The following is a 26673-nucleotide window of genomic DNA, read 5'->3' as shown; positions in this document are numbered from 1 at the left end:
CCCATACATTTGCAGCAAAATGCGAGTGCCCCTATAACAAAAGAACACTCAGGTTGCTCATTTTTTTCACCAAGATAATTGTACGTTCTGCCATTAGTTTACCGGATCTCATATTGACCATGAGCAGTCATGGTTATTAGCCTTTTAAAGAGAGCAGATGTCTAGTTGTTTCTAATCTATCATCTGAAGCAGTAGGTGAGAATGGGTTTGAGCCAACACACGAGCTCTTTTTGAATGTTTTTCCTCTGAACAAGGTACATACAGGATCGGGTATAAGCAAATACGGTGACTTCCCTTTACTAATTCTCAAATAATGTAACATAAAATTTCCTTCATTTGTTTCGGGTTGGTACAATTACTGCCCTTGCATTTAAAGGAGAAGGAAAGGCTAAAATTAAGTAAGCTTTATCAGAAAGGTCTATATAAATACACCAGTAAACCCTCAAAGTAATGCTGTTCTGAGTCCTCTGTCAAAAGAAACACAGCATTTCTTTCCTTCAATTGTGTACTCATGGGCTTCTGTATCAGACTTCCTGTTTTCAGCTTAAACCTCCAGGGCTAGGGCTTGAGCATGCTCAGTTTGTTCCTCTCCCCCTCCCTCCTCCCCTCCCTGCTGTAATCTGAGCTCAGAGCTATGAGTGAGTAGGGAGAGACTCAGGCAGGAAGTGATGTCACACCAAGCTTATATGGCAGCTTCTATCCTAAACAAGCAGAGACAGTGTCTAGCGCTGTTTACTCAGGTATGGTAAAGCATTCTGCAGAATAAATATAGAGTTCTAGCTTGCACTATTGTGGCTAATCTGTTGGCAATAAACTGTCTTGGAGCTTTCCTTCTCCTTTAATGCTGGCATGGCTGTCAAGTCAATATGATAAAACCGTCTGTGCTATGCATTACCTGTTTCCTTTTTCATTGTTCTTTACGTGCGTACATTACGCCCCTCGATACTAAACAGAGGGCATTGTCAAAATAAGCAGCATTGAAACTAGAGGTATGTACTATCATCTAGAAGGAATGTCCATAAAACATACTGTACGTGGTTTTGTAAGCAGAATATACAGTACGTGCAAAGATACAGGTTTGTTCATTGCTCTTTTAACGTTTCACCTTGCTATAAAGGAAAACTATATCACAAATATGTTCTGCCACTATAAATAAATGTGTTTTCCTAAGTTTTCATGAATAAAATCCTTTTACTCTTTACATCAACCTATCTGGCCATCTGGGGGCTCGGCCAAGTCATACATAATCTATAACTCCATTTTAGGAGCCAACTGATAGATCACATTAGTCTTTTTAGAAATTAGAACTAACATAATGGTGGTGGTTCCACCGGAACACTCTTGGCTCTTCAGAGATGTATTTATAGAGACAAAGTTGATTGAATGGTGATTTATGAGCATCTTCCTCTGGAATTGCTCAGACCTAATCAGCAGGCAACATAATTAGAGTGTTTCATATTATATGACGGTGGTCTGTGTTACTAATTATTTTGCTTAAAGTGGCAGCTTGTATATTAATATAATGTTCCTTTATGCAACATAATAGTTTTTTACCCATGAAATTAACTTGCAGTCCCAAAATATGTGGCAACCATAAGCCACCTTACGCTCAGCTATTGTATTGAGCCGTCTTGTGGTCAAATTAATCCACAAATAAATAAATGAAAAGGTAAAGAGCACATCATCACAAGGGCGGATATTATAAGGAAAGACAACAATGGCTTCAGTGACGTAACTAGAGGGGGCGGACCCTGCCGGGCCCCCGCCCCCCTCCGTACACCCGGAAACGGGATTCGTGGTGCGCGAGTTGCCGGGGGGGCCCTGAGGGGGTGGGGGCCCTGGCCCAATCGCACCCCCTGCTCCCCCGGTAGTTACGCCACTGAATGGCTTTATAAGACCAAAACCTCCCCAACAGCAGAAATCTCTCCAAGATCTTAGGTCTTAACAAAAAACAAAACTATGGAAAAGTTGGATTTCTTTCTCATTGCATGCAACACCTACCAACACGTAAGCATTACTCTCTGTGTAAATGTACTTCCTTTTCAGATCCATATTGCAAGGCCTACTGTTACAAAACACATACTCAGACCATGGTCAAGATCGGTCCTTTCGTTTCCAATATAATAACAGAACTGGTAATGCCTAAAAACCTAGCCAACCCCTGCTCAAAGCAATCAGAACTGTATATTTTGGATGAATATATTTTGGATGATTTGAACCAAATCGTGATGCTGAATAACCGGTTTTGTTAGAAATATGACAGAACAATTCCATATTTTAGAGCAGTAAAGTGATATTAGGCATATAATGAGTTTCATCTCAATAGAGCTCAACTCACAGAGACTAGAAATACATTTATGGAGTTAAAAGTATTCTAAAGGAGCTGACACTCTATTAATCAAATAAGCCCTTGTTTTTAGGCATTACCTACTCAACAACTAATTATAGCAGCCAGATCCAATTAATGCCGAGTAGGCAGACTTTACAGTTTCCAATCATCATACGTTTAGTTGAAAACATCCCAAACCTCAGATCAAGTATTTTGCTCTTCCAAAATACCTTTAAAATTCAAACTCGCATTTCAGCTCTAAGGTGAGTTTTTCTTCATCACCAATAGAAGATCTGTGCACTTTTCCTTAAAAACCTTTAAAAGAATTCCAAACTTCCATAAAACTCTACTTATTGAACTCCCCAGCTCTTCAGTAGTCTACTTGGCACTATATCTGCCATCTTGCAGTTGTCTATCATGGGCAGATTACAATGTATTTAATCAAAGATCAAAAGGGAAGATATAGTGCTGGGGGTACATGGAGCAAGAAGGAATCTCATTGGAGGATCCTCATGCATTAAGGGGGCTACTGGCACTGAAGAGTTGGGGAGCAGTCATATAGTGTAGGATTAAAAATCCATCCCTGATATCACAAAACTACAGAGTCCATTATATTAATAATATGTTGGAGTTGGAGTGTAGTCAAGTAACTTTTGGGTACTCCATGGATGAGCAGTTGCATATACATCTCTTTAAAAAAAAAAAATACAAATGCATTGCTGCGTGAAAATGCAGAACATATGTCAAAACGATGTATTTGTTCCAGTTTAGTCACAGATAAGAAAAATATCATTTTTTGTTATATACTTTCCAGGCCTTAAAACAATATTAGGCTTTCTAATACTGAAGAAGAACGCGGCTGTGGAGCAGAATCACAAGAAAACTGTATCAATAGCTCTTTATCCTCTCTCTGAATTATACGTCCTAAGATCTAACATCTTCAGGGTTTTTTTGTGTCATCCTTTAAAGATTGCACTTTTTGGGGGGGGGGGAGATTAAAACTGTGTGTAAACTAAACCAAAAACTTTAAAAACATAGAAAGGAAAATACTAATTCTAGTTGGTAACAAAATAGTTTCAATAAGGTACAAAAATGTTATAGATTCCATGCAGACTGGTTTCTCTTCTGCTCTTCTCCTTGGCTCCCTGTGTATTCTCAGCGGTTCCAAACATGTCTTTGTCTTTAGAAGACCTTCCGCTAAAACCTTTCCAGAAGCGTCCTGCAAACACAAGTTCATCTGTTCTGTCTTGGTAGGAGTCTTAAAGTATATTAGTAAGCGAAGCACTTCCATTTGAGTCCAAGAAGAGTTGTTAGGGTGCATCTATGGAGAACGCAGATTCTTCTTTGGCAAATGAATAGCAAAATGCAATATGCGAGAAAAATGTTAAGTCAAGGAACAAGTTCAGACTGTAGACCAGTCATGTTACAGTGAAGCAGAAAAAGTAGGTGGCTTTATGCCTAATTTTTTAGTTTTTTGTTTGTCTTCTTTGTGGCAAGGTGTGTGTTGATACAAAGGTTCTATTAATGTTTTAGGCATCGTATTTTTTACCAGTCCTGTGAATTTGCTGGAAAAGCGTCATGGAGAAGGCCATGCCAAGTATCTGAAAAGAAAATCCCAAAAAAACGTTGTTAGTGAACCACAAACTTAATTTCTTATTGGTACGTTCTCAATCTTGTACATCGTACAATGGATAGCATTACTCAGGATCTTTGTAACTAAAATTAAGTTCCAAAAATCCAACATAATGTAAAGCTGGATATAAGTTGGGCAAAAAAAATGCTGCTTAATAGAGTTGCCATAGTATTTCAAGTAGGGATGCACCATATTCAGAATTTTAGGATTCAACCAGATTCTAAATTTTAGCTGAATCCTGAAGCAAACATTTGCATATACAAATGAGATAAAAGTAAAAATTGGCACATTATGTTGTCAAATGCTTTAAAGTTTGGGCTCACCAGGATTAAGGGATCTACAGAAACCGAATCCTGCAAACAAACGAGCCTTGGATCCAGCTAAATCTGAGAATCGGTGCATACCTGATTTTGCTATGGTCAAGACCACTAAACCCAAATTATACCCAGCACTGATCTGAATGATCTGTATAAAATATATTGATCTCCATAATTTTTCTCAAAACTAGTATCTAAATGAAGAAGGACCTCGAAATCAGATGAGATGGGGTGGAATATTAAAACGAGATAAAAGGGGTGTTAAGAGGAACCAGAGTATGGTACCATTGATCTAAATAGAAGAGATTCCACACACACCACAAGATGAACACCTTCTACAAAGATTTCTTCTTTTCCCTTGACTAACGCTGACAAAATGGTTTAATGCAAGGAGTTGATAAATATCCTTTTGCAACCTAATTAATTTTGTAACAATGTTGTTAGGTGGCAGAAGATGGCAGTGTCGGACTTGGATGCCAAGGGCCCACCAGAAAGTCTTAGGCTGTGGGCCCACTTTACAAACTATTATTCCTCCTCTAATCACTCAACCTCTTTTTTTAAGTCCCATAAAGAAATATGGAATGACCATGAAATAGGCCAAATGGTTAGAAGCAAGAGGGCCCACCGGGAGTTTTTATGGTATCCCGGCAGGCCAGTCCGACACTGGGAGATGGGCTTGGCTCTCCAATTTTTCTACATTTTTTCTGTATTACAGGTATGGAATCCATCTGGAAACCCGTCATCCAGAAAGCCCTGAATTACGGAAGGGCCACCTCCCTTAAAGGAAAAAGGAAACCATTTTTAAAGGATAAGTAAACCTTTGAAATAAGTGAATGTAAAATTGATGAGAGTGCTATTCTAAGCACTTTTGACATTTACATTCATTATTTATTTTCTTTTTATTCCAAGATATTAAGGGATACATGTGCTGTTAATATGAATGAATTTTGTTCCAACAGCGCCACCTGCTGGTCAGTTTCTGACCAGTCTGACCACCAAGTAGTCAAGGAAGTTGTCAGGAGAAAGAAAGAGGCTGCTCTGATGTTCTTCTGCTAAGGAAAACAATTAGAAACCTTTCTCAAATCTTTCCTAAGCAGAAGAACATCAGAGCAGCCTCTTTCTTTCTCCTGACAACTTCCTTGACTACTTGGTGGTCAGACTGGTCAGAAACTGACCAGCAGGTGGCGCTGTTGGAACAAAATTCATTCATATTAACAGCACATGTAACCCTTAATATCTTGGAATAAAAAGAAAATAAATAATGAATGTCAATTAGAAAAGCACTTAGAATAGCAGTCTCATCAATTTTACATTCACTTATTTTAAAGGTTGACTTATCCTTTAAAAATCTTTTCCTTTTTCTCTGTAATAATAAAACAGTACCTTGTACTTGATCCCAACTAAGATATAATTAATCCTTATTGGAGGCAAAACCAGCCTATTGGGTTTACTTAATGTTTACATCATTTTCTCGTAGGCCTACTGTATGAAGATTCAAATTACAGAAAGATCCGTTATCCGGAAAACCCTAGATCCCGAGCATTCTCGATAGCAGATCCCATACCTGTATTACACGGTTCTGTTCATTTTAGAGGTGTGCCCCAATGGGGTTTTAGAACCTCCAGGCAGACCAAGGGAAAAGAACCCAAAACAAACGAAATAACATAATTGACTCAATTAAAAAATGTGCATAAATCAATTGGCCTATGTTAAAAGTGAACAAGATTCAAACAAAAAGGCAAAGGTACAATAATAGTTTCCATTTTATAGAAAATATCTAACAAATAATAATACAACGCTCTCCCAGGAGTCACACAATGTTATATCCCTGTGATTACCCCTCCGCTTCCCATTTTTCTATTAGTTATGCAAATGGATCTTCCCGGAAGGTCACATCACCAATAAACTGCTGAACATTACAACTGTAGAGAAAAGAAGCAAGGCCAAGCAAGTTCTTAAGAGATAAAAACGTATCATCTTTATTGTGATATTTTACTTTTAAATTATGGGATTTTATAATGTGATGACTCGCATTATCCCTACTCTCCCTTTTACTGCCTTCATTAAATGATTCCTGTTACCGTTTTACAAAGGTAAAACTTTTGTTGAAATGCATTTGACTTTGTATAATCTTATAATCTTGTATTGCCAAAGAATTTTCATTGTTTCCCGAGTATTAATGTTGACTGCAACTAATGCTGCTATTCACCTGCATGTGTGTGCAGTTTATATATGTTAATATAATCTATAGTCTGTTGTTATTTCAGCCAATGCCTCAGAGCTCAGAGAGTAAATTAATAAAACCATCTCTATTTTTGGGCAATACCTTTTGCAATTATCTACCATAGCAGTGGGGATAATAGTCTCTGGGAAGGGAGTGTGACTGTGGGATAGCAGGTATAGTAGGGAGAGATGGTGTCTATAGTAACAGTGGGATAATAGTCTCTGGGAAGGGAGTGTGACTGTGGGATAGCAGGTATAGTAGGGAGAGATGGTGCCTATAGTAACAGTGGGATAATAGTCTCTGGGAAGGGAGTGTGACTGTGGGATAGCAGGTATAGTAGGGAGAGATGGTGCCTATAGTAACAGTGGATAATAGTCTCTGGGAAGGGAGTGTGACTGTGGGATAGCAGGTATAGTAGGGAGAGATGTGCCTATAGTAACAGTGGATAATAGTCTCTGGGAAGGGAGTGTGACTGTGGGATAGCAGGTATAGTAGGGAGAGATGGTGCCTATAGTAACAGTGGGATAATAGTCTCTGGGAAGGGAGTGTGACTGTGGGATAGCAGGTATAGTAGGGAGAGATGGTGCCTATAGTAACAGTGGATAATAGTCTCTGGGAAGGGAGTGTGACTGTGGGATAGCAGGTATAGTAGGGAGAGATGGTGCCTATAGTAACAGTGGGATAATAGTCTCTGGGAAGGGAGTGTGACTGTGGGATAGTAGGTATAGTAGGGAGAGATGGTGCCTATAGTAACAGTGGATAATAGTCTCTGGGAAGGGAGTGTGACTGTGGGATAGCAGGTATAGTAGGGAGAGATGTGCCTATAGTAACAGTGGATAATAGTCTCTGGGAAGGGAGTGTGACTGTGGGATAGCAGGTATAGTGGGGAGAGATGGTGCCTATAGTAACAGTGGGATAATAGTCTCTGGGAAGGGAGTGTGACTGTGGGATAGCAGGTATAGTAGGGAGAGATGGTGCCTATAGTAACAGTGGGATAATAGTCTCTGGGAAGGGAGTGTGACTGTGGGATAGCAGGTATAGTAGGGAGAGATGGTGCCTATAGTAACAGTGGATAATAGTCTCTGGGAAGGGAGTGTGACTGTGGGATAGCAGGTATAGTAGGGAGAGATGGTGCCTATAGTAACAGTGGATAATAGTCTCTGGGAAGGGAGTGTGACTGTGGGATAGCAGGTATAGTAGGGAGAGATGGTGCCTATAGTAACAGTGGGATAATAGTCTCTGGGAAGGGAGTGTGACTGTGGGATAGCAGGTATAGTAGGGAGAGATGGTGCCTATAGTAACAGTGGATAATAGTCTCTGGGAAGGGAGTGTGACTGTGGGATAGCAGGTATAGTAGGGAGAGATGTGCCTATAGTAACAGTGGATAATAGTCTCTGGGAAGGGAGTGTGACTGTGGGATAGCAGGTATAGTAGGGAGAGATGGTGCCTATAGTAACAGTGGGATAATAGTCTCTGGGAAGGGAGTGTGACTGTGGGATAGCAGGTATAGTAGGGAGAGATGGTGCCTATAGTAACAGTGGATAATAGTCTCTGGGAAGGGACTGTGGACTGTGGGATAGCAGGTATAGTAGGGAGAGATGGTGCCTATAGTAACAGTGGATAATAGTCTCTGGGAAGGGACTGTGACTGTGGGATAGCAGGTATAGTAGGGAGAAGATGGTGCCTATAGTAACAGTGGATAATAGTCTCTGGGAAGGGAGTGTGACTGTGGGATAGCAGGTATAGTAGAGAGAGATGGTGTCTATAGTAACAGTGGATAATAGTCTCTGGGAAGGGAGTGTGACTGTGGGATAGCAGGTATAGTAGGGAGAGATGATGTCTATAGTAACAGTCGGATAATAGTCTCTGGGAAGGGAGTGTGACTGTGGGATAGCAGTTATAGTAGGGAGAGATGGTGTCTATAGTAACAGTGGATAATAGTCTCTGGGAAGGGAGTGTGACTGTGGGATAGCAGGTATAGTAGGGAGAGATGGTGCCTATAGTAACAGTGGATAATAGTCTCTGGGAAGGGAGTGTGACTGTGGGATAGCAGGTATAGTAGGGAGAGATGGTGTCTATAGTAACAGTGGATAATAGTCTCTGGGAAGGGAGTGTGACTGTGGGATAGCAGGTATAGTAGGGAGAGATGGTGTCTATAGTAACAGTGGATAATAGTCTCTGGGAAGAGAGTGTGACTGTGGGATAGCAGGTATAGTAGGGAGAGATGGTGCCTATAGTAACAGTGGATAATAGTCTCTGGGAAGGGAGTGTGACTGTGGGATAGCAGGTATAGTAGGGAGAGATGGTGCCTATAGTAACAGTGGATAATAGTCTCTGGGAAGGGAGTGTGACTGTGGGATAGCAGGTATAGTAGGGAGAGATGGTGCGTGCCTATAGTAACAGTGGGATAATAGTCTCTGGAAAGGGAGTGTGATTGTGGGATAGCAGGTATAGTAGGGAGAGATGGTGCCTATAGTAACAGTGGATAATAGTCTCTGGGAAGGGAGTGTGACTGTGGGATAGCAGGTATAGTAGGGAGAGATGGTGCCTATAGTAACAGTGGGATAATAGTCTCTGGGAAGGGAGTGTGACTGTGGGATAGCAGGTATAGTAGGGAGAGATGCTGCCTATAGTAACAGTGGGATAATAGTCTCTGGGAAGGGAGTGTGACTGTGGGATAGCAGGTATAGTAGGGAGAGATGGTGCCTATAGTAACAGTGGATAATAGTCTCTGGGAAGGGACTGTGACTGTGGGATAGCAGGTATAGTAGGGAGAGATGGTGCCTATAGTAACAGTGGATAATAGTCTCTGGGAAGGGACTGTGACTGTGGGATAGCAGGTATAGTAGGGAGAGATGGTGCCTATAGTAACAGTGGATAATAGTCTCTGGGAAGGGAGTGTGACTGTGGGATAGCAGGTATAGTAGAGAGAGATGGTGTCTATAGTAACAGTGGATAATAGTCTCTGGGAAGGGAGTGTGACTGTGGGATAGCAGGTATAGTAGGGAGAGATGATGTCTATAGTAACAGTGGATAATAGTCTCTGGGAAGGGAGTGTGACTGTGGGATAGCAGGTATAGTAGGGAGAGATGGTGCCTATAGTAACAGTGGATAATAGTCTCTGGGAAGGGAGTGTGACTGTGGGATAGCAGGTATAGTAGGGAGAGATGGTGTCTATAGTAACAGTGGATAATAGTCTCTGGGAAGGGAGTGTGACTGTGGGATAGCAGGTATAGTAGGGAGAGATGGGGTCTATAGTAACAGTGGATAATAGTCTCTGGGAAGAGAGTGTGACTGTGGGATAGCAGGTATAGTAGGGAGAGATGGTGCCTATAGTAACAGTGGATAATAGTCTCTGGGAAGGGAGTGTGACTGTAGGATAGCAGGTATAGTAGGGAGAGATGGTGCCTATAGTAACAGTGGATAATAGTCTCTGGGAAGGGAGTGTGACTGTGGGATAGCAGGTATAGTAGGGAGAGATGGTGCCTATAGTAACAGTGGATAATAGTCTCTGGGAAGGGAGTGTGATTGTGGGATAGCAGGTATAGTAGGGAGAGATCAGAGCGGTGTCAGCCATATTGGTTTTAGCCAACATAGGGAAATTACTACTGTCCCTTCAGCAATAGGTTTCGGCGTTTTTGAAACGTGAACTGGTTTCATGTCATTTAAAGTTCCTTTAACACTTAATCAATATGAATCATTCTAGGAAAGGTAAGGTAATTAAATACAGATTGCCTTCAAAGGAGCCACTGGGCTATCTTTAGCCAGAGAATCTGCAGAATTGCTGCTGGTTGGAAAACGAGGCATGCCAGGCCTCCTCCAGTCACACATCTCATGCCTTGCTTGCGTTTCTCTATCAAAGCATAGGGTTTTAAATAACCGCTTAATTGGGTTTATAAACAATAAAGCAAACTGGAAACTCTGCTTTGGGCTAATTTAAATTTGATTTTGCTTCACTTGTGTAGAATTAATACCAAGTTTGAAAAGCGAGTTCTTTAAATGCAATTAAGCAAGTTTTTCATCACAGATATTGCCGTATTGAAGGAAGAGCCGGGCCAGGCCAATCAGGCGCCCCGGGTATCCTGGCCGGTTGCGGTGCCGGCAGAGAACATGCAGGTAAATGCCGCCCCCTGCCCATCACGCTTACCTTAAAATCACCAATGGGGGTTAGGGGAAGCCAGAACCGCTAGCACAAAGAGCGAAATTGTACTCTCTACGCTAGAAAAACAGAAATTCGGCTCTTAAGGTTACTAAGAGCGACTTTTTGCCGCCCCTGGTAACTTCTGGGGAGCTACATATGTCTTGGTTACCGACCCTCATGGGCTGGGGTGCTGAAATAGTCTTAACCTTATACCCAGATATACAAATATAACCGGACTGAGAATTAAAATAGGCCCTGGCATTTCATGTACACAGAGGCCCAATCAGCCCACATAGAGGCCCAAACAGTCCCTACCAGCCCACTAAATACTGACTTTCTATGGGACCTTATAGCAGCCCCTCTGGCATTTGCCAGAACCCGCAGATTGCCAGTCCGGGACTAAATATATAAGCCCTTCATCATACCCTGCTGGGTATAAACAACTGCGCTCATCACAACTCCAGCAAGATCTTACCACCCTGGACTACGTTGGTCATTGTGATTAAATCTAACATAGGGAGATCGATGGGTAGTTTTGGCTTGTTGATATGACATTGTCATCAAACATCTGAAGGGCAGATATATTTCTGTTTAGGTGCTTGAGGCTGGAAACTTGGGTTCTTCCTACTACAATAACAGTAACAAAGTACAGGGAGCCTGGAGTACACAGGGAGGAGTCTCAATGAAGGACAGTTTTTTTTTTATTAAAGGTAAACCATCAAAACAAGTGAATGTAAAATTGATGAGAGTGCTATTCTAAGCCCTTTTGTCATTTACATTCATTGTTTATTTTCTTTTTATTCCAAGATATTAAGGGATACATGTGCTGTTAATATGAATGAATTTTGTTCCAACAGCGCCACCTGCTGGTCAGTTTCTGACCAGTCTGACCACCAAGTAGTCAAGGAAGTTGTCAGGAGAAAGAAAGAGGCTGCTCTGATGTTCTTCTGCTTAGGAAAACAATTAGAAACCTTTCTCAAATCTTTCCTAAGCAGAAGAATATCAGAGCAGCCTCTTTCTTTCTCCTGACAACTTCCTTGACTACTTGGTGGTCAGACTGGTCAGAAACTGACCAGCAGGTGGCGCTGTTGGAACAAAATTCATTCATATTAACAGCACATGTATCCCTTAATATCTTGGAATAAAAAATAAATAAATAATGAATCTAAATGACAAAAAGGCTTAGAACATCACTCTCATCAATTCTACATTCACTTATTTTAAAGGTTTATTTATCTTTTAAGAAGTTTGCTGGTCTATTGAGAAGTTCTACTGATGCTCTTGGACTTCAGCTTCTAGCTAATATGTTATGTTACGCTGAGAATTTTTAGAATGCAGCAACATTTGGTACAACATGGTTGAGTCTACTATCATGCCTATTCTGCAAAGTCTTGCCACTACATTTTGGAACATATTTCATTCCTAACCCAGCAAGTGTATTTTTATTTAGTTGTAATATTGGTGTGGAGGTGCATCTCAGGTCATTTTGCCTGGTCATGTGCTTTCAGAAAGAACCAGTGCTGCACTATAGAACTGCTTTCGGACAGGCTATTGTTTCTCATACTCAATGTAACTGAATGTGTCTCAGTGGGACCTGGATTTTTACTATTAAATGCTGTTCTTATATCTACCAGGGAGCTATTATCTGGTTACCTTCCCACTGTTCTGCTGATGGGCTGATGGGGGGGGGGGGGTAATATCACTACAACTTGCAGTAAAGGGTGACTGAAGTTTATCAGAGCACAAGTCACATGACTGGGGGCACATGGGAAACTGAAAATATGTCTAGCCCCATTTCCAATTTCAAAATGAAATATAAAAAAAAATCTGTTCTTTTGAGAAATGGATTTCAGTGCAGAATTCTGTAGTGATCAGCGCTATTAGCTGATGTGTTTTGAACATCTGTATTTATGAGGGACTTGTAAGTTAAAGCTTTAGCTGGTGCAGCGCTGCATTATGTTTTCTCTAGTTCATTTTCTAGCTGTGATACATTTTAAGCAAACATCTATAAAAGGATCTATGATAGCTTATTCTTTAAAGCCCGAAGTCATATAAATATTGTGCTGGTTATTCTCTAGAAGGAACAGGACAGGCCTGGAGACATGAGACGGTTTAGTAATTAAATTCCAATGTGCCAAGACCAGTGACCTATTTTGAGAAGGATAAACGAACTGAATAGTCTAGGAGGCAGAGAATCTGTTAATATGTCAGTACTAGTAATAGTATGATCGTACTACTACTTCACATGGAGGTCTCTATTGGGAGCAGGGACGTACTGCACTTAACCGAGCAACAAGAATTAAGTGGATATTGGGCTATGGTTCATAAGAACAAGAATCTAATGCAAATATAGGATTGCTTTGTGTGTTGTGGCCTCAACACAATTTTTAGGTTAAGATGTGAATTTCGGTGCCTGGGAAAGGGTTGACTTTGTGGCCCCCAGGAACAAGTTTCGAGCTGGCTGGAAAAGGACTTTTTTTTTTTTTTAACTACAGGTATGGGATCCATTATCTGGAAACACAGTATCCAAAAAGTTCAGAATTATGGACCGTCTCAGGCCCACCAGAAAACCTTATAGCGTGGGCCCACTTTCCAATCTATTATTCCTCCTCTCCTCACTCAACCTCTTTATTCTCCTATCTCTACTTACTGAATTCTTCCATTATTAAGCCCCTTAAGAAATAGGGAATGACCATGTAATAGGCCAAATGGTTAGAAGCAAGAGGGACCACTAACACCTGGGCCCACTAACACCTGGCCCACCGGGACTTTTCCTCGTATCCCAATGGGCCAGTCTGACTCTGGAAGATTGACTTGGCTGTCTAAATTGTGTTCTTTCTGGATTACAGGTATGGGGTTCATTATCTGGAATCACGTTATCCAAAAAGCCCTGAATTACGGAAGGGCAACCTCCCATAGCGGCAAATTCACTAAAGGACGAAACGCTTAACGCTAGCGTTAATTCGCTAGTGTAACGCATTTTCGTTAATTCGCCGATTCACTAACGGACGCTGGCGTAAATTCGCTAGTGTTACTTCGCACCCTTAAGCCTGGTGAATTTGCGCAACGGACGTAACTACGCAAATTCACTGACGCGTGCATTTTTCTGAACGCTATCTTTTACGCCAGACTTCCTTCGCCACCTCAGACCAGGCGAAGTGCAATAGAGTAGATAGGGATTGCTTTAAAAAAAGTTAAACATTTTTTTAAGTCCCAAAAAACGCTGGCGTTTTTTCTTTTTTTATGGGTGATAGGCTGAAAAAGATCAAAAAACCTTTTGGGGCTCCCCTCCTTCCCCCCTACATTTCCTAACTCATGGCAACTTAACTATACAGTGGGCACATGTGTAGGGCAAAATAACAATTTTATTTGCTGTTTTGAAGGTTTCCCAGGCTTGTGTAGTGCTGCTACATATACCTCCATTGTAACTTCAATGTGGCGCCGTATGCAAATTAAGCATCGCTAGCGTAACTTTGCTTTGCTTGGCGAATTAACGCTAGCGCAACTTCGCAACCTTACGCTTCCCCGAGCGCAACTTCGGATTTTAGTGAATTTGCGTAGCGCTGGCGAAAATATGCCCGACGAAGCGGACGCTGCCGCAACTACTAATCTTAGTGAATTTGCCCCATCTTAAAAACGATTCCCATAGACTCTTAAAACAATTTCCTTTTTCTCTGTAATAATAAAACAGTAACTTGTACTTGATCCCAACTAAGATATAATTAATCCTTATTGGAGGCAAAACCAGCCTATTGGGTTTATTTAATGTTTATATGATTTTCTAGTAGACTTAAGGTATGCAGATCCAAATTACGGAAAGACCCATTATCTGGAAACCCCAGGTCATGAGCATTGTGGATAACACATTCAAGGTTTAATATCCCCAAATACAATGAGATACAAAACATAGAAAAGAAATACCTGGATTATGAGGATGCACATCCCAATGGTGCCCAGAACATGCTTGTTATCATCAAACCACATTTTCACTTTCTCATAACAACCCTAGAAAAGAGACAATACAACATAAGTATAATGTATGAATGGTGCCGTTAGAGCCACAGAGAGCAGGTTTGGCTGAATTTGTCCCGTTTTGCTTTGCCAGAAAATGTGTGAATTTCCTGCGAAATGGCCAAAAATTCATAAATGCGAATTTTGACGCCAGCGTCAATTGAAGTCCATGATCATTGACTTTTCACAGCGAATTTATTAGCTGGTGGCGAAACATGGAAATTCGCAGTGAATTCGCGCCTGCCGAATAAATTCGCCCATCAGTAACAGAGAGCTCTGAGCCTTGACATTTGCCCATCGCCTGGACAAAGAGCTGCCACAATACTAGTCCAGGATGGGCATTGCCTTGTACCAACCGCTAATAAAAACTCAACATAAAGAAATAAATGTATATTTTGAAGAACAGAGTGAGACTCACCGTTTTCCAAACTAAACTGGTAGAATTATGACCGCAGTCCTGGGAATTTTCCATACAACATCGATCGGGAACCGTGTTTTCCCCTAACACTGGATACCAATCCGTATAATCTGTAACTCCGCAGCAGTGCATCTGTATGAAACATAACAGCGATAAATCTCTCTCCACAAATGCACAAGCTTATTTGTTATAAAGGATTACACATTAGTTACTACTTATCTGTTATCTACTGTGTATCCTGTGCTTGAATGGCTGCCCCCATGGCTACACAGCAGCTTGTTTATATAAACTATAGTAGTACTTATCTGTTATCTACTGTGTATCCTGTGCTTGAATGGCTGCCCCCATGGCTACACAGCAGCTTGTTTATATAAACTATAGTAGTACTTATCTGTTATCTACTGTGTATTCTGTGCTTGAATGGCTGCCCCCATGGCTACACAGCAGCTTGTTTATATAAACTATAGTAGTACTTATCTGTTATCTACTGTGTATTCTGTGCTTGAATGGCTGCCCCCATGGCTACACAGCAGCTTGTTTATATAAACTATAGTAGTACTTATCTGTTATCTACTGTGTATTCTGTGCTTGAATGGCTGCCCCCATGGCTACACAGCAGCTTGTTTATATAAACTATAGTAGTACTTATCTGTTATCTACTGTGTATCCTGCGCTTGAATGGCTGCCCCCATGGCTACACAGCAGCTTGTTTATATAAACTATAGTAGTACTTATCTGTTATCTACTGTGTATCCTGCGCTTGAATGGCTGCCCCCATGGCTACACAGCAGCTTGTTTATATAAACTATAGTAGTACTTATCTGTTATCTACTGTGTATCCTGTGCTTGAATGGCTGCCCCCTTGGCTACACAGCAGCTTGTTTATATAAACTATAGTAGTACTTATCTGTTATCTACTGTGTATCCTGTGCTTGAATGGCTGCCCCATGGCTACACAGCAGCTTGTTTATATAAACTATAGTAGTACTTATCTGTTATCTACTGTGTATCCTGTGCTTGAATGGCTGCCCCCATGGCTACACAGCAGCTTGTTTATATAAACTATAGTAGTACTTATCTGTTATCTACTGTGTATCCTGTGCTTGAATGGCTGCCCCCATGGCTACACAGCAGCTTGTTTATATAAACTATAGTAGAGTTTCTGAAGCAAACAAACTAGGGATGCACCAAATCCAGGATTCGGTTGAAAGAATCCTTGATGAAAGATTTGGCCAAATACCGAACCGAATCCAAATCCTAATTTGGATATGTAAATAAGGGGCGGATAGGGAAATCATGTGATTTTTCATCATTTTTCCCACTTTTTCCTTCCCTAACCCCAATTTGCATATGCAAATTAGGATTCGGTTCGGTATTCTTTCATCAAGGATTGGGCTGAATCCCAGTAGTAGATTCGGTGCATCCCTAAAACAGACCAGTTGTACCAGTGTAGTGCAACAGCAAATTATAATATCATTACTTCAAAACACTTTAATTTTTTAGCGTTACTGTTCCTTTAAAGGGCAAGGCATACAAAGAGTTTTGTAATAAAATGACGGCTTTTGGTAGGGGTCGGCTGATCTAGGAAGCACTGTCAACAGTTTTCAGCCTTGGGTTGTCGATCAAGAACATTGTGGGACAAATAGCTCCTAGTAAGGTTTCTTCTCAATGCCTTGAGGAAAAAATTGGAGAACAAACTTTATACCGGTTTGGGATCAGTTATCCAGAAAGCTCCGAATTACGGAAAGGCTGCCTCCTAAATAGACTTCATTATGATCATATAATCCAAATCTTTAAAAATAATTTCCTTTTTCTGTGTACTAATAAAACAGTCGCTTGTACTTGATCCCAACTAAGATATAATTAATCCTTATTGGAAGCAAAACCAGCCTATTGGGTTTATTTAATGTTTACATGATTTTCTAGCAGACAAATTATGGAAAGATCCATTATCCGGAAAATTCCAAATCCCGAGCATTCTGGATAACAGGTCCCATACCTGTAATAAAACAGTCGCTTGTACTTGATCCCAACTAAGATATAATTAATCCTTATTGGAAGCAGAATCAGCCTATTGGGTTTATTTCATGTTTATATGATTTTCAAGTAGACTTAAGGTCCAAATTATGGAAAGATCCATTATCCGGAAAATCCCAAATCCTGAGCATTCTGGGTAACAGGGCCCATACCTGTATATTAACCTTATTATTAAACAATTAATTTTAGATTTAAAAGCATTTTAATATATTTTCTACTTTAATTTAAACTTCTAATAGCATCTACCTATATGGAACATAAACCCATTGAGTTGTTGTTCTCCATTCCTTGCCGGTTCTGATAGCAAATCATATTTTTAATCAAAATGCTCCTTTTATATAATATATATATATATATACACATAATATTTGAGTTGCACAGTGAACATATAATATAATAGCAAACAAGCCTACCTCTGCCTGGATTATGTTCCACGCGTTCTTCAGGCCCACGTTATTTTCGGAATTGTAAAGCAATAAGCCGTCTTTCAAATCCTGCTTGGCATTCTCATTGACCTAAAAAGAAAAATAAATAAATAAATAACAGAAAAGCGAAATGAAGCAAATTGTCTACGAATATCCGTCTCTACATCATACGAAAAGTTCATTCATAGAAAACAACCCTGTAAAAAGTGCACGGACGTTTTTCTTGTGGCGACTTTTTTGTCTCTGCGACTTTTTTGTCCAAATACATTAAAGTCAATGGGTGTTTTTTTATGGCGACTTTTTTGCCTTGGCAACTTTTTTTGTGATGGCAAATTTTTGCGGAATTTTGCCGTAAATCTGTGCCTGGCCAAAAAAAATCGCTCCTCACTACTGAGACGGTATCTGTGAATTTTAAGACAACGAAACTCTGAGCTGATTTCTGAGGGTCCTCATGATTTACAGAAGCTTTTAATAACAAGTCAATAAATTCTACTAGGAATGAATAGGAAGTAGGACCTTTAACCCCACAATACGTGTCTGGAGCCCAGTGCAGGCCCCGTATAGAACTTGTAGAAAAGGCCGACGTTCCCACTGACCTTTGCAATAACTTGGCAAAGACACGTATATGAGCTGTGAATGGAAGAATATGTTCAGGACGGGTTTGTGAAATAACTGGTTCCTTCAAAGGGCAGCGGTTCATGGCAAATCATACGTAAGCCTCCCCCTCTTTATTACTAATACAGTTTCAAATGGTCTCAATTGCTGAGCAGTGAGAGGAGAACTTCTCAATTAATGTTCAGTGGAGCGTGTTTAATGCAAGGGCTGTGAACCCAAAGCTACAGGAGGAAGAAGTAACAAAGAACGAGATTCTGGATCTAAATACAATCAGAGCTGTATTTTATTGGCCGGGGGGGGCAGGGGCCTTTTAGGGATTTTTGCTGCCTATTGTATGAGATGGTGCCTATAGTAACAGTGGATAATAGTCTCTGGGAAGGGAGTGTGGCTGTGGGATAGCAGGTATAGTAGGGAGAGATGGTGCCTATAGTAACAGTGGATAATAGTCTCTGGGAAGGGAGTGTGACTGTGGGATAGCAGGTATAGTAGGGAGAGATGGTGTCTATAGTAACAGTGGATAATAGTCTCTGGGAAGGGAGTGTGACTGTGGGATAGCAGGTATAGTAGGGAGAGATGTTGCCTATAGTAACAGTGGATAATAGTCTCTGGGAAGGGAGTGTGACTGTGGGATAGCAGGTATAGTAGGGAGAGATGGTGCCTATAGTAACAGTGGATAATAGTCTCTGGGAAGGGAGTGTGACTGTGGGATAGCAGGTATAGTAGGGAGAGATGGTGCCTATAGTAACAGTGGATAATAGTCTCTGGGAAGGGAGTGTGACTGTGGGATAGCAGGTATAGTAGAGAGAGATGGTGTCTATAGTAACAGTGGGATAATAGTCTCTGGGAAGGGAGTGTGACTGTGGGATAGCAGGTTTAGTAGGGAGAGATGGTGTCTATAGTAACAGTGGATAATAGTCTCTGGGAAGGGAGTGTGGCTGTGGGATAGCAGGTATAGTAGGGAGAGATGGTGCCTATAGTAACAGTGGGATAATAGTCTCTGGGAAGGGAGTGTGACTGTGGGATAGCAGGTATAGTAGGGAGAGATGGTGCCTATAGTAACAGTGGGATAATAGTCTCTGGGAAGGGAGTGTGACTGTGGGATAGCAGGTATAGTAGGGAGAGATGGTGCCTATAGTAACAGTGGATAATAGTCTCTGGGAAGGGAGTGTGACTGTGGGATAGCAGGTATAGTAGAGAGAGATGGTGTCTATAGTAACAGTGGGATAATAGTCTCTGGGAAGGGAGTGTGACTGTGGGATAGCAGGTTTAGTAGGGAGAGATGGTGTCTATAGTAACAGTGGATAATAGTCTCTGGGAAGGGAGTGTGGCTGTGGGATAGCAGGTATAGTAGGGAGAGATGGTGCCTATAGTAACAGTGGATAATAGTCTCTGGGAAGGGAGTGTGACTGTGGGATAGCAGGTATAGTAGGGAGAGATGTGTCTATAGTAACAGCGGATAATAGTCTTTGGGAAGGGAGTGTGACTGTGGGATAGCAGGTATAGTAGGGAGAGATGGTGTCTATAGTAACAGTGGATAATAGTCTCTGGGAAGGGAGTGTGACTGTGAGATAGCAGGTATAGTAGGGAGAGATGGTGCCTATAGTAACAGTGGATAATAGTCTCTGGGAAGGGAGTGTGACTGTGGGATAGCAGGTATAGTAGGGAGAGATGTGTCTATAGTAACAGTGGATAATAGTCTCTGGGAAGGGAGTGTGACTGTGGGATAGCAGGTATAGTAGGGAGAGATGGTGCCTATAGTAACAGTGGGATAATAGTCTCTGGGAAGGGAGTGTGACTGTGGGATAGCAGGTATAGTAGGGAGAGATGGTGCCTATAGTAACAGTGGATAATAGTCTCTGGGAAGGGAGTGTGACTGTGGGATAGCAGGTATAGTAGGGAGAGATGGTGCCTATAGTAACAGTGGGATAATAGTCTCTGGGAAGGGAGTGTGACTGTGGGATAGCAGGTATAGTAGTGAGAGATGGTGCCTATAGTAGCAATGTATATATTACTGTATGTATAGTACTAGTACAGTAGGAATATGAAATGAATGAAGTGCAGTGGGCGCTAATAAAGAGAGCCCTTTATAGAACGTATTTCGTCTCAGCAGAGATTACATATTCAGACATTTTTGTCCTCCAAGGCAGAAGACACTTGTAAGTAAAACCACTTAAGTACTTACAATTATATTTCTTCCTTCCACTGAACAATTTTTGATCATCATTTTGAGAAATTTCCCAATTGTGCCTGTGAGATTTCCACGGCGTATTGTATTCAACAGCCAGGCTATTATTGGCTTATTCACTGAAAACATTTCAATGGAAGTATATTTTTTATAGCGCCCCATGGTATACGCAGAATGTTTAAAGTTTTACAGCGAATATTTTCTTTAAATATTCTGCTTTACGCAGAGACCGGCTTTAAAGGGGAAGTGCATTTATTTTCTCTGAAATGGGACAGCCAATAGGATTGTTTTGCCTCCAATAAGGATTCATTATATCTTAGTTGGTGCAGGTATAGCATCCGTTATCCAGAAATCTGTTATCAAGAAAGTTCCAAATTACAGAAAGGCCGTCTCCCATAGACTTCGTTATAATAAAAAAATCCAGATTTTTAAAAATGATTTCCTTTTTCTGTGTAATAATAAAACAGTCGCTTGTACTTGATCCCAACTAAGATATAATTAATCCTTATTGGAAGCAAAACCAGCCTATTGGGTTTATTTCATGTTTATATGATTTTCTAGTAGACTAAGGGCAGAGACACAAGGGAAGATTCGGGGAGATTGTCTATGATTGCCAGCGGGATGGCACTTGGAGAGCTTCGTTTTCCGAAGTCGCCCGAAGTTTACTCATTGGGCGACTTCGGAAAATGAAACGCTCCGAGTGCCATCCCACTGGTGATTTAGATTCTATCCGGCGGGAAGGCTTTTTGGGGAGATTAGTTGCCCGAAGAAGAGGCGATTAGTCAAGATAAATCTCCTTGAATCTTCCCATGTGTCTCTGCCCTTAAGGTATGACGATCCAAATTACAGAAAGATCCATTATCCAGATAACCCCAGGTCCCAAGCATTCTGGATAACAGGTCCCATCCTGTATTGTTTTTACACAGAAAAAATGAAATCTCTTTTAAAAATTACAATTATTTGATTAAAATGATTAAATGGAGTCTATGGGAGATGGCCTTCCCATCATTCAGAGATTTCTGGATAATGGGTTTCGATATAACAGATCGCATAGCTGTACAGGTGTCCAAAGATGTTCCTTGCACTGTGTTTGGGCACCCTACAAGTCTATTTGGGTGACAGTTAACAGACCCCCCCAGGGGCAATAGATGTGCAGTCCCTTCACCCCACTAGGCTATGTGCCCTCAGTTAAAATGGTAGAAGGGGCTACTGTACAGACCCTCACGGTACCTCCAGGGTCTACTGTATGACATTAACAAGACTGGGAACCCTGGAGCTACTTCCAAGGTGGCAGTTAGAAATCATGAATTCCAGCATTTCAAGCACAATTGTGGCTAATCCGCATCAACGCACAAGAACTTGAAGTGATGAACCCCCTGTAATCCTTGGAAATTGAGGGCACGGCCTTCATCTAACTGTATTGTTTCTCAAAGGCAGATATTGGGCACCGTATCTGTCATTTGTGCTAAACTGGCAGCATAAAAACTGATATATATATATATATATATATATATATAAAACGGATCTATTTCCTGAATATTTCTGGGTCAGAAAGAAACCATTTGATAATACAGGTATGGGATTTGTTATCGTGGAAACCCCCGAATTACGGAAAGGCCGTCTCCCATAGACTCAATCTGCTGTATGGCTGTTACAAGACTGGGAATCCTGGAGCTACTTCCAAGGTGACAGTTAGAAATGGTCCATTCCAGCATTTCAAGCACAATTGTGGCTAATCGGCATCAACGCACAAGAACTTCGGTAAGTGATGAACCCCCTGTAATCCTTGGAAATTGAGGGCACGGCCTTCAGCTAACTGTATTGTTTCTCAAAGGCAGATATTTGCCACCTTATCTGTCATTTGTGCTAAACTGGCAGCTTAAAAATGATATATAAAAAAAGGATATATTTCCAAAATATTTCTGGGTCAGAAAGAAACAATTTGATAATACAGGTATGGGATTTGTTATCGTGGAAAGGCCGTCTCCCATAGACTCAATCTGCTGTATGGCTGTTACAAGACAGGGAACCCTGGAGCTACTTCCAAGGTGACAGTTAGAAATTGTGCATTCCAGCATTTCAAGCATAATTATGGCTAATCCGCATCAATGCACAAGAATAATGAACCCCTATAATCCTTGGAAATTGAGGGGCACAGCCTTCGTCTAACTGTATTGTTTCTCTTTTCATTTGCCAACACAAAGGCAGATATTGGGCACCGTATGTGCCATTTGCGCTAAACTGGCATCTTAAAAACTGATATATTTCCTGAATATTTCTGGGCCAGGCAGAAAAAAACAATTGACAAATACAGATATGGGATTAATTATCGAGGGGAAACCCCGAATTATGGAAAGGCCATCTCCCATAGACTCAATCTGCTGTATGGCTTTAACAAGTCTGGGAACCCTGGAGCTACTTCCAAGGTGACAGTTGCGCATTCCAGCATTTCAAGCACAATTGTGGCTAATCCGCATCAATGCACAAGAACTTTGGTAAGTGATGAACCCCCTGTAATCCTTTGAAATTGAGGGCACGGCCTTCATCTAACTGTATTGTTTCTCAAAGGCAGATATTGGGCACCGTATCTGTCATTTGTGCTAAACTGGCATCTTAAAAACTGATATATTTCCTGAATATTTCTGGGTCAGAAAGAAACAACTGGATAATACAGGCATGGGATTTGTTATCGGGAAACGTAGAAATCTCCCACAGACTCAATTTTATCCAAATAATCCACATTTTTAAAAATAATTTCCTTTTTCTCTGTAATAATAAAACAGTATCTTGTACTTGATCCCAACTAAGATATAATTAATCCTTATTGGAAGCAGAACCAGCCTATTGGGTTTATTTCATGTTTACATGATTTTCTAATAGACTTAAGGTATAAAGATCCAAATTATGGAAAGATCCGTTATCTGTAAAACCCAAGATCCGGAGCATTCTGGATAAAAGGTCCCATGCCTGTAAGAGACAAGTCCTATTAATGGATCTGCCTCGGGAATTGGTGTGGTTGACTTCTCTGTACCCAATAATGTCATAGGCCACCAAATCGTGCCGTTTATGTAGAATTTCTATGGTTTTAATCTTACCCTTATTTCCTTTTCCCATTACTAAAACAATTCATTCTGCTTCTTTCTGCTTTATTTACTAATCTGCCGAACACCTTTGAAGTCTTTTCCCAACATCATTACATCCTTCAATGCTTCGTAGACATTGTTTTGCAGAGTCGTCTCCCAAACAGAAGGCCAAATCGTTCATGTAATTGCTCCTTCCCTTTGATATGCAAATACCGTTCTATCAATCCGGCACAACAAAGAACTTCTTAGGTGACGGCACTTGTTCCTTCCAACCGAGAACGGTGAGATAATGACAGGCAAGTGTCACAATTTGCTATGAGTTTATAGGGTACGTATATGATTAGCTGGGCTTGGCATTCTACAATCCTTACACTTTTAATATTGAAAAAAGGGAAATTTAGACCATAGTAGCTCTTCCTTTTGCCTGGGGTTAGATGGTTTAGTCGGCCACAATAAAAGGTGACTTAAGGACATAAAGGGGTCATGTGATGACAAAAAGGGGGCTGAAAGATTTCATAAAGGTATGGATCTGGAAATTATGGAAAGGCCATCTCCCCTAGACTCCATTTTATCCAAATTCTTAAAAATTATTTCCCTTTTCTCTGTAATAATAAAACAGTCGCTTGTACTTGATCCCAACTAAGATATAATTAATCCTTATTGGAAGCAAAACCAGCCTATTGGGTTTATTTAATGTTTAAATGATTTTCTAGTAGCCTTAAGGAATGAAGATCCAAATTACGGAAAGATCTGTTATCCGGAAAACCCCAAGTCCTGAGCATTTTGGATAACAGGTCCCATACCTGTATCATTGCTCCATAGCTCCAACAGTCATAAGATTCCCATGGCAATGAAGTTAAAACTTAACTTTTTAATACTAGAATATATAATTTTGTTTAAACGAGAAGGAAAGGTTAAAATTAAGTAAACTTTATCAGAAAGGTCTATATAAATACACCAGTAAACCCTCAAAGTAATGCTGCTCTGAGTCCTCTGTCAAAAGAAACACCGCATTTCTTTCCTACTATTGTGTACTCATGGGCTTCTGTATCAGACTTCCTGTTTTCAGCTTAAACCTCCAGGGCTAGGGCTTGAGCATGCTCAGTTTGCTCCCCTCTCCTTCCCTGCTGTTATCTATGAGTAAGAGGGGAGAGACTCAGACAGGAAGTGATGTCACACCACTCTAATATGGCAGCTGCTATCCTAAACAAACAGAGAGAGTTTCTGCAGCTGTTTACTCAGGTATGCTAGAGCATTCTGAAGAATAAATATAGTGTTATAGATTGCACTATAGTGGCTAATCTATTGGAAATAAACTAATTTGGTAGCTTTCCTTCTCCTTTAAAACAAGCCTGGCTTATATAAAGACACCATCACACTCTAGGCATGGGGAGGGGGAATTCCGACTACAAGAAAAGACCCAATTGCACTCCAGGATGCATATCCCCCACCCGCACTCTGAGTTTATCTAACTAAAGCCATTAGAGTGTGAGCACCACAGCCTAGTTTCCAGTGCCCAGATAGACAAAATACTTTTTGGGAGGGGGGCCCAAAATTATTATTATCAGCGACTCAACACTATGGCTATAATATGCTCGGGATGTGTGGTTTCCGGATAACAGATTTTTCCATAATTTGTATCTTTAGTCCTTAAGTGGATACTGGGAGTTGCAGTCCAGCAAGGGTTATAGGTTGACACCCATGATCCCGCCCCCCATCTGCCATTTTTCTGGGCTTCAACGTTCAATCTTTGCCCCAGGTCTTGTTTGTCTTATTCACTCAAAGGAAAACAAATCCCAGTAACAGCTGTTTCCTATTTCCAATTTGTTCAAATTACTATAGAAAAATTACATTGTTTCTCGGATGCAAACGCCGAGCGAGAACGTAACATCTGTGCCTGCATAATATAATGAATGTGCATTCTTCGTCGCATTTGTCTCCCTTAAAGAACAAGGATCTTGTTTAATTTCTAAATGCTAAAATTCAGACGCAGCAATGATTCTCCTTTAGCAATGAATGGAAAGTGATTGGTCAAGAGACGCAGCCAATGACAAGGACACAAGGGATAACCTTACCTTGTCCATATACACAAAGAACAGGATCAGCAGGATCAGCTCTGTTAGAAGAATGATCAACAGGATGATGAAAAACTGAAAGACAGAAGAGAGAAACAATAAGGTGATGTGAATATTTATTTTACTTCCTTGTGACGAAAAGTCATGTGATTTCCCTCCCTGCCCCTAATGTGCATATGCAAAATAGGAGTCGGGTTCGGCCGGGCAGAAGGATTCAGCCGAATCCTGCTGAAAAAGGCAGAATCCCGAACTGAATCCTGGATTCGGTGCATCCCAAATTCAAAGGGAGTAACGATAGAGGAAGGAGACCTTGCATCTGCTAGTGGGCCTGAGAAATATGGCGTACCTAGTGGAACACTGACCATTTTCTCGAAATTCTCCAAATTTCGTTGTGGGGCCAGTAACTTCTATTAGCACCATGGTCCTCATTCAGCTTCAATGCTTTTCTGATTCTGGACTGTCCCACCTAAATCAGAAGAATGTAGATACAACATGGCCCCTACAGCCACGTGGCTGTTTGTGGTTTGAAATAAGACTAGTTATAATTCTATCATGGCTACAGAGATCTCTAGGTTTCAGGAAGGTATTGGCTACACCCATAGGATTGGAGGTTGAGGTAACATATAGATTAATCATGCTGGTTAATGACTTAAACTCTGAGTCGCGAATATTTGGCTTCACTCCCTCATAGTTCTCTTTGCTTTCTCAAATATTATTGCTCCAATCTTTGTGCGCTTCCTACATCCTTACCAATCTACATGACCCCTTGCTGCTTCTGCTGCAATCTCTCAAAATTCCTACCCTGATCACCTTGCGCTCACCCTACTCGACTGATCTCCATACCCCTCATAGTTATTTCCTAGGTCTCCATGCTGGTTCCGTCCCTTATCTGTGAGCTCTACCTTGATTCCCCCCTCACACACTTTTTTAGCTTCATTCTTTTTCTGGAAGGTCCCACCTACACCAGAAGGACATAGACACATAACCCTATGCCAATCATGTGTCTGTCTACAATTTGAAATAGACCAGTGATTTCTCTATCATGGCTACTGAGATCCCTAGTTTTCAAGAATGTATTAGCTACACCCAAGTTATGTCACCTATAGAATTAGAGGTTGAGGTCTGAATAACAAAGGCTAACTGTGCTGGTTAATGACCCAAGCTTTAAGCTACCAATACC

General features: G+C 40.9%; 1 protein-coding gene across 3 annotated transcripts in view; it reads right to left on the bottom strand.

Moving 5' to 3' along the window:
- Positions 1-3049: 3049 nt before the first annotated feature.
- The window catches only part of tspan9.S (tetraspanin 9 S homeolog), a 227307-nt gene continuing 203683 nt past the window's right edge, over positions 3050-26673 (bottom strand). For 2 of the 3 annotated variants that reach the window (XM_041587649.1, XM_018254298.2), the window contains 5 exons: positions 25494-25568; positions 17524-17625; positions 15074-15205; positions 14566-14649; positions 3069-3930 (listed from right to left, as the gene is read on the bottom strand). In XM_041587649.1, the coding sequence (XP_041443583.1) occupies positions 3859-3930; positions 14566-14649; positions 15074-15205; positions 17524-17625; positions 25494-25568 (465 nt within the window). In that variant the 3' untranslated portion in view covers positions 3069-3858. 3 annotated transcript variants of the gene reach the window in all.

This window comes from Xenopus laevis, chromosome 3S (assembly GCF_017654675.1).
Source record: "Xenopus laevis strain J_2021 chromosome 3S, Xenopus_laevis_v10.1, whole genome shotgun sequence".
NCBI classification, from domain to species: domain Eukaryota; kingdom Metazoa; phylum Chordata; class Amphibia; order Anura; family Pipidae; genus Xenopus; species Xenopus laevis.
The sequence above is the reverse complement of the archived record's forward strand: the minus strand, read 5'-3'. Positions and strand labels throughout refer to the sequence as shown.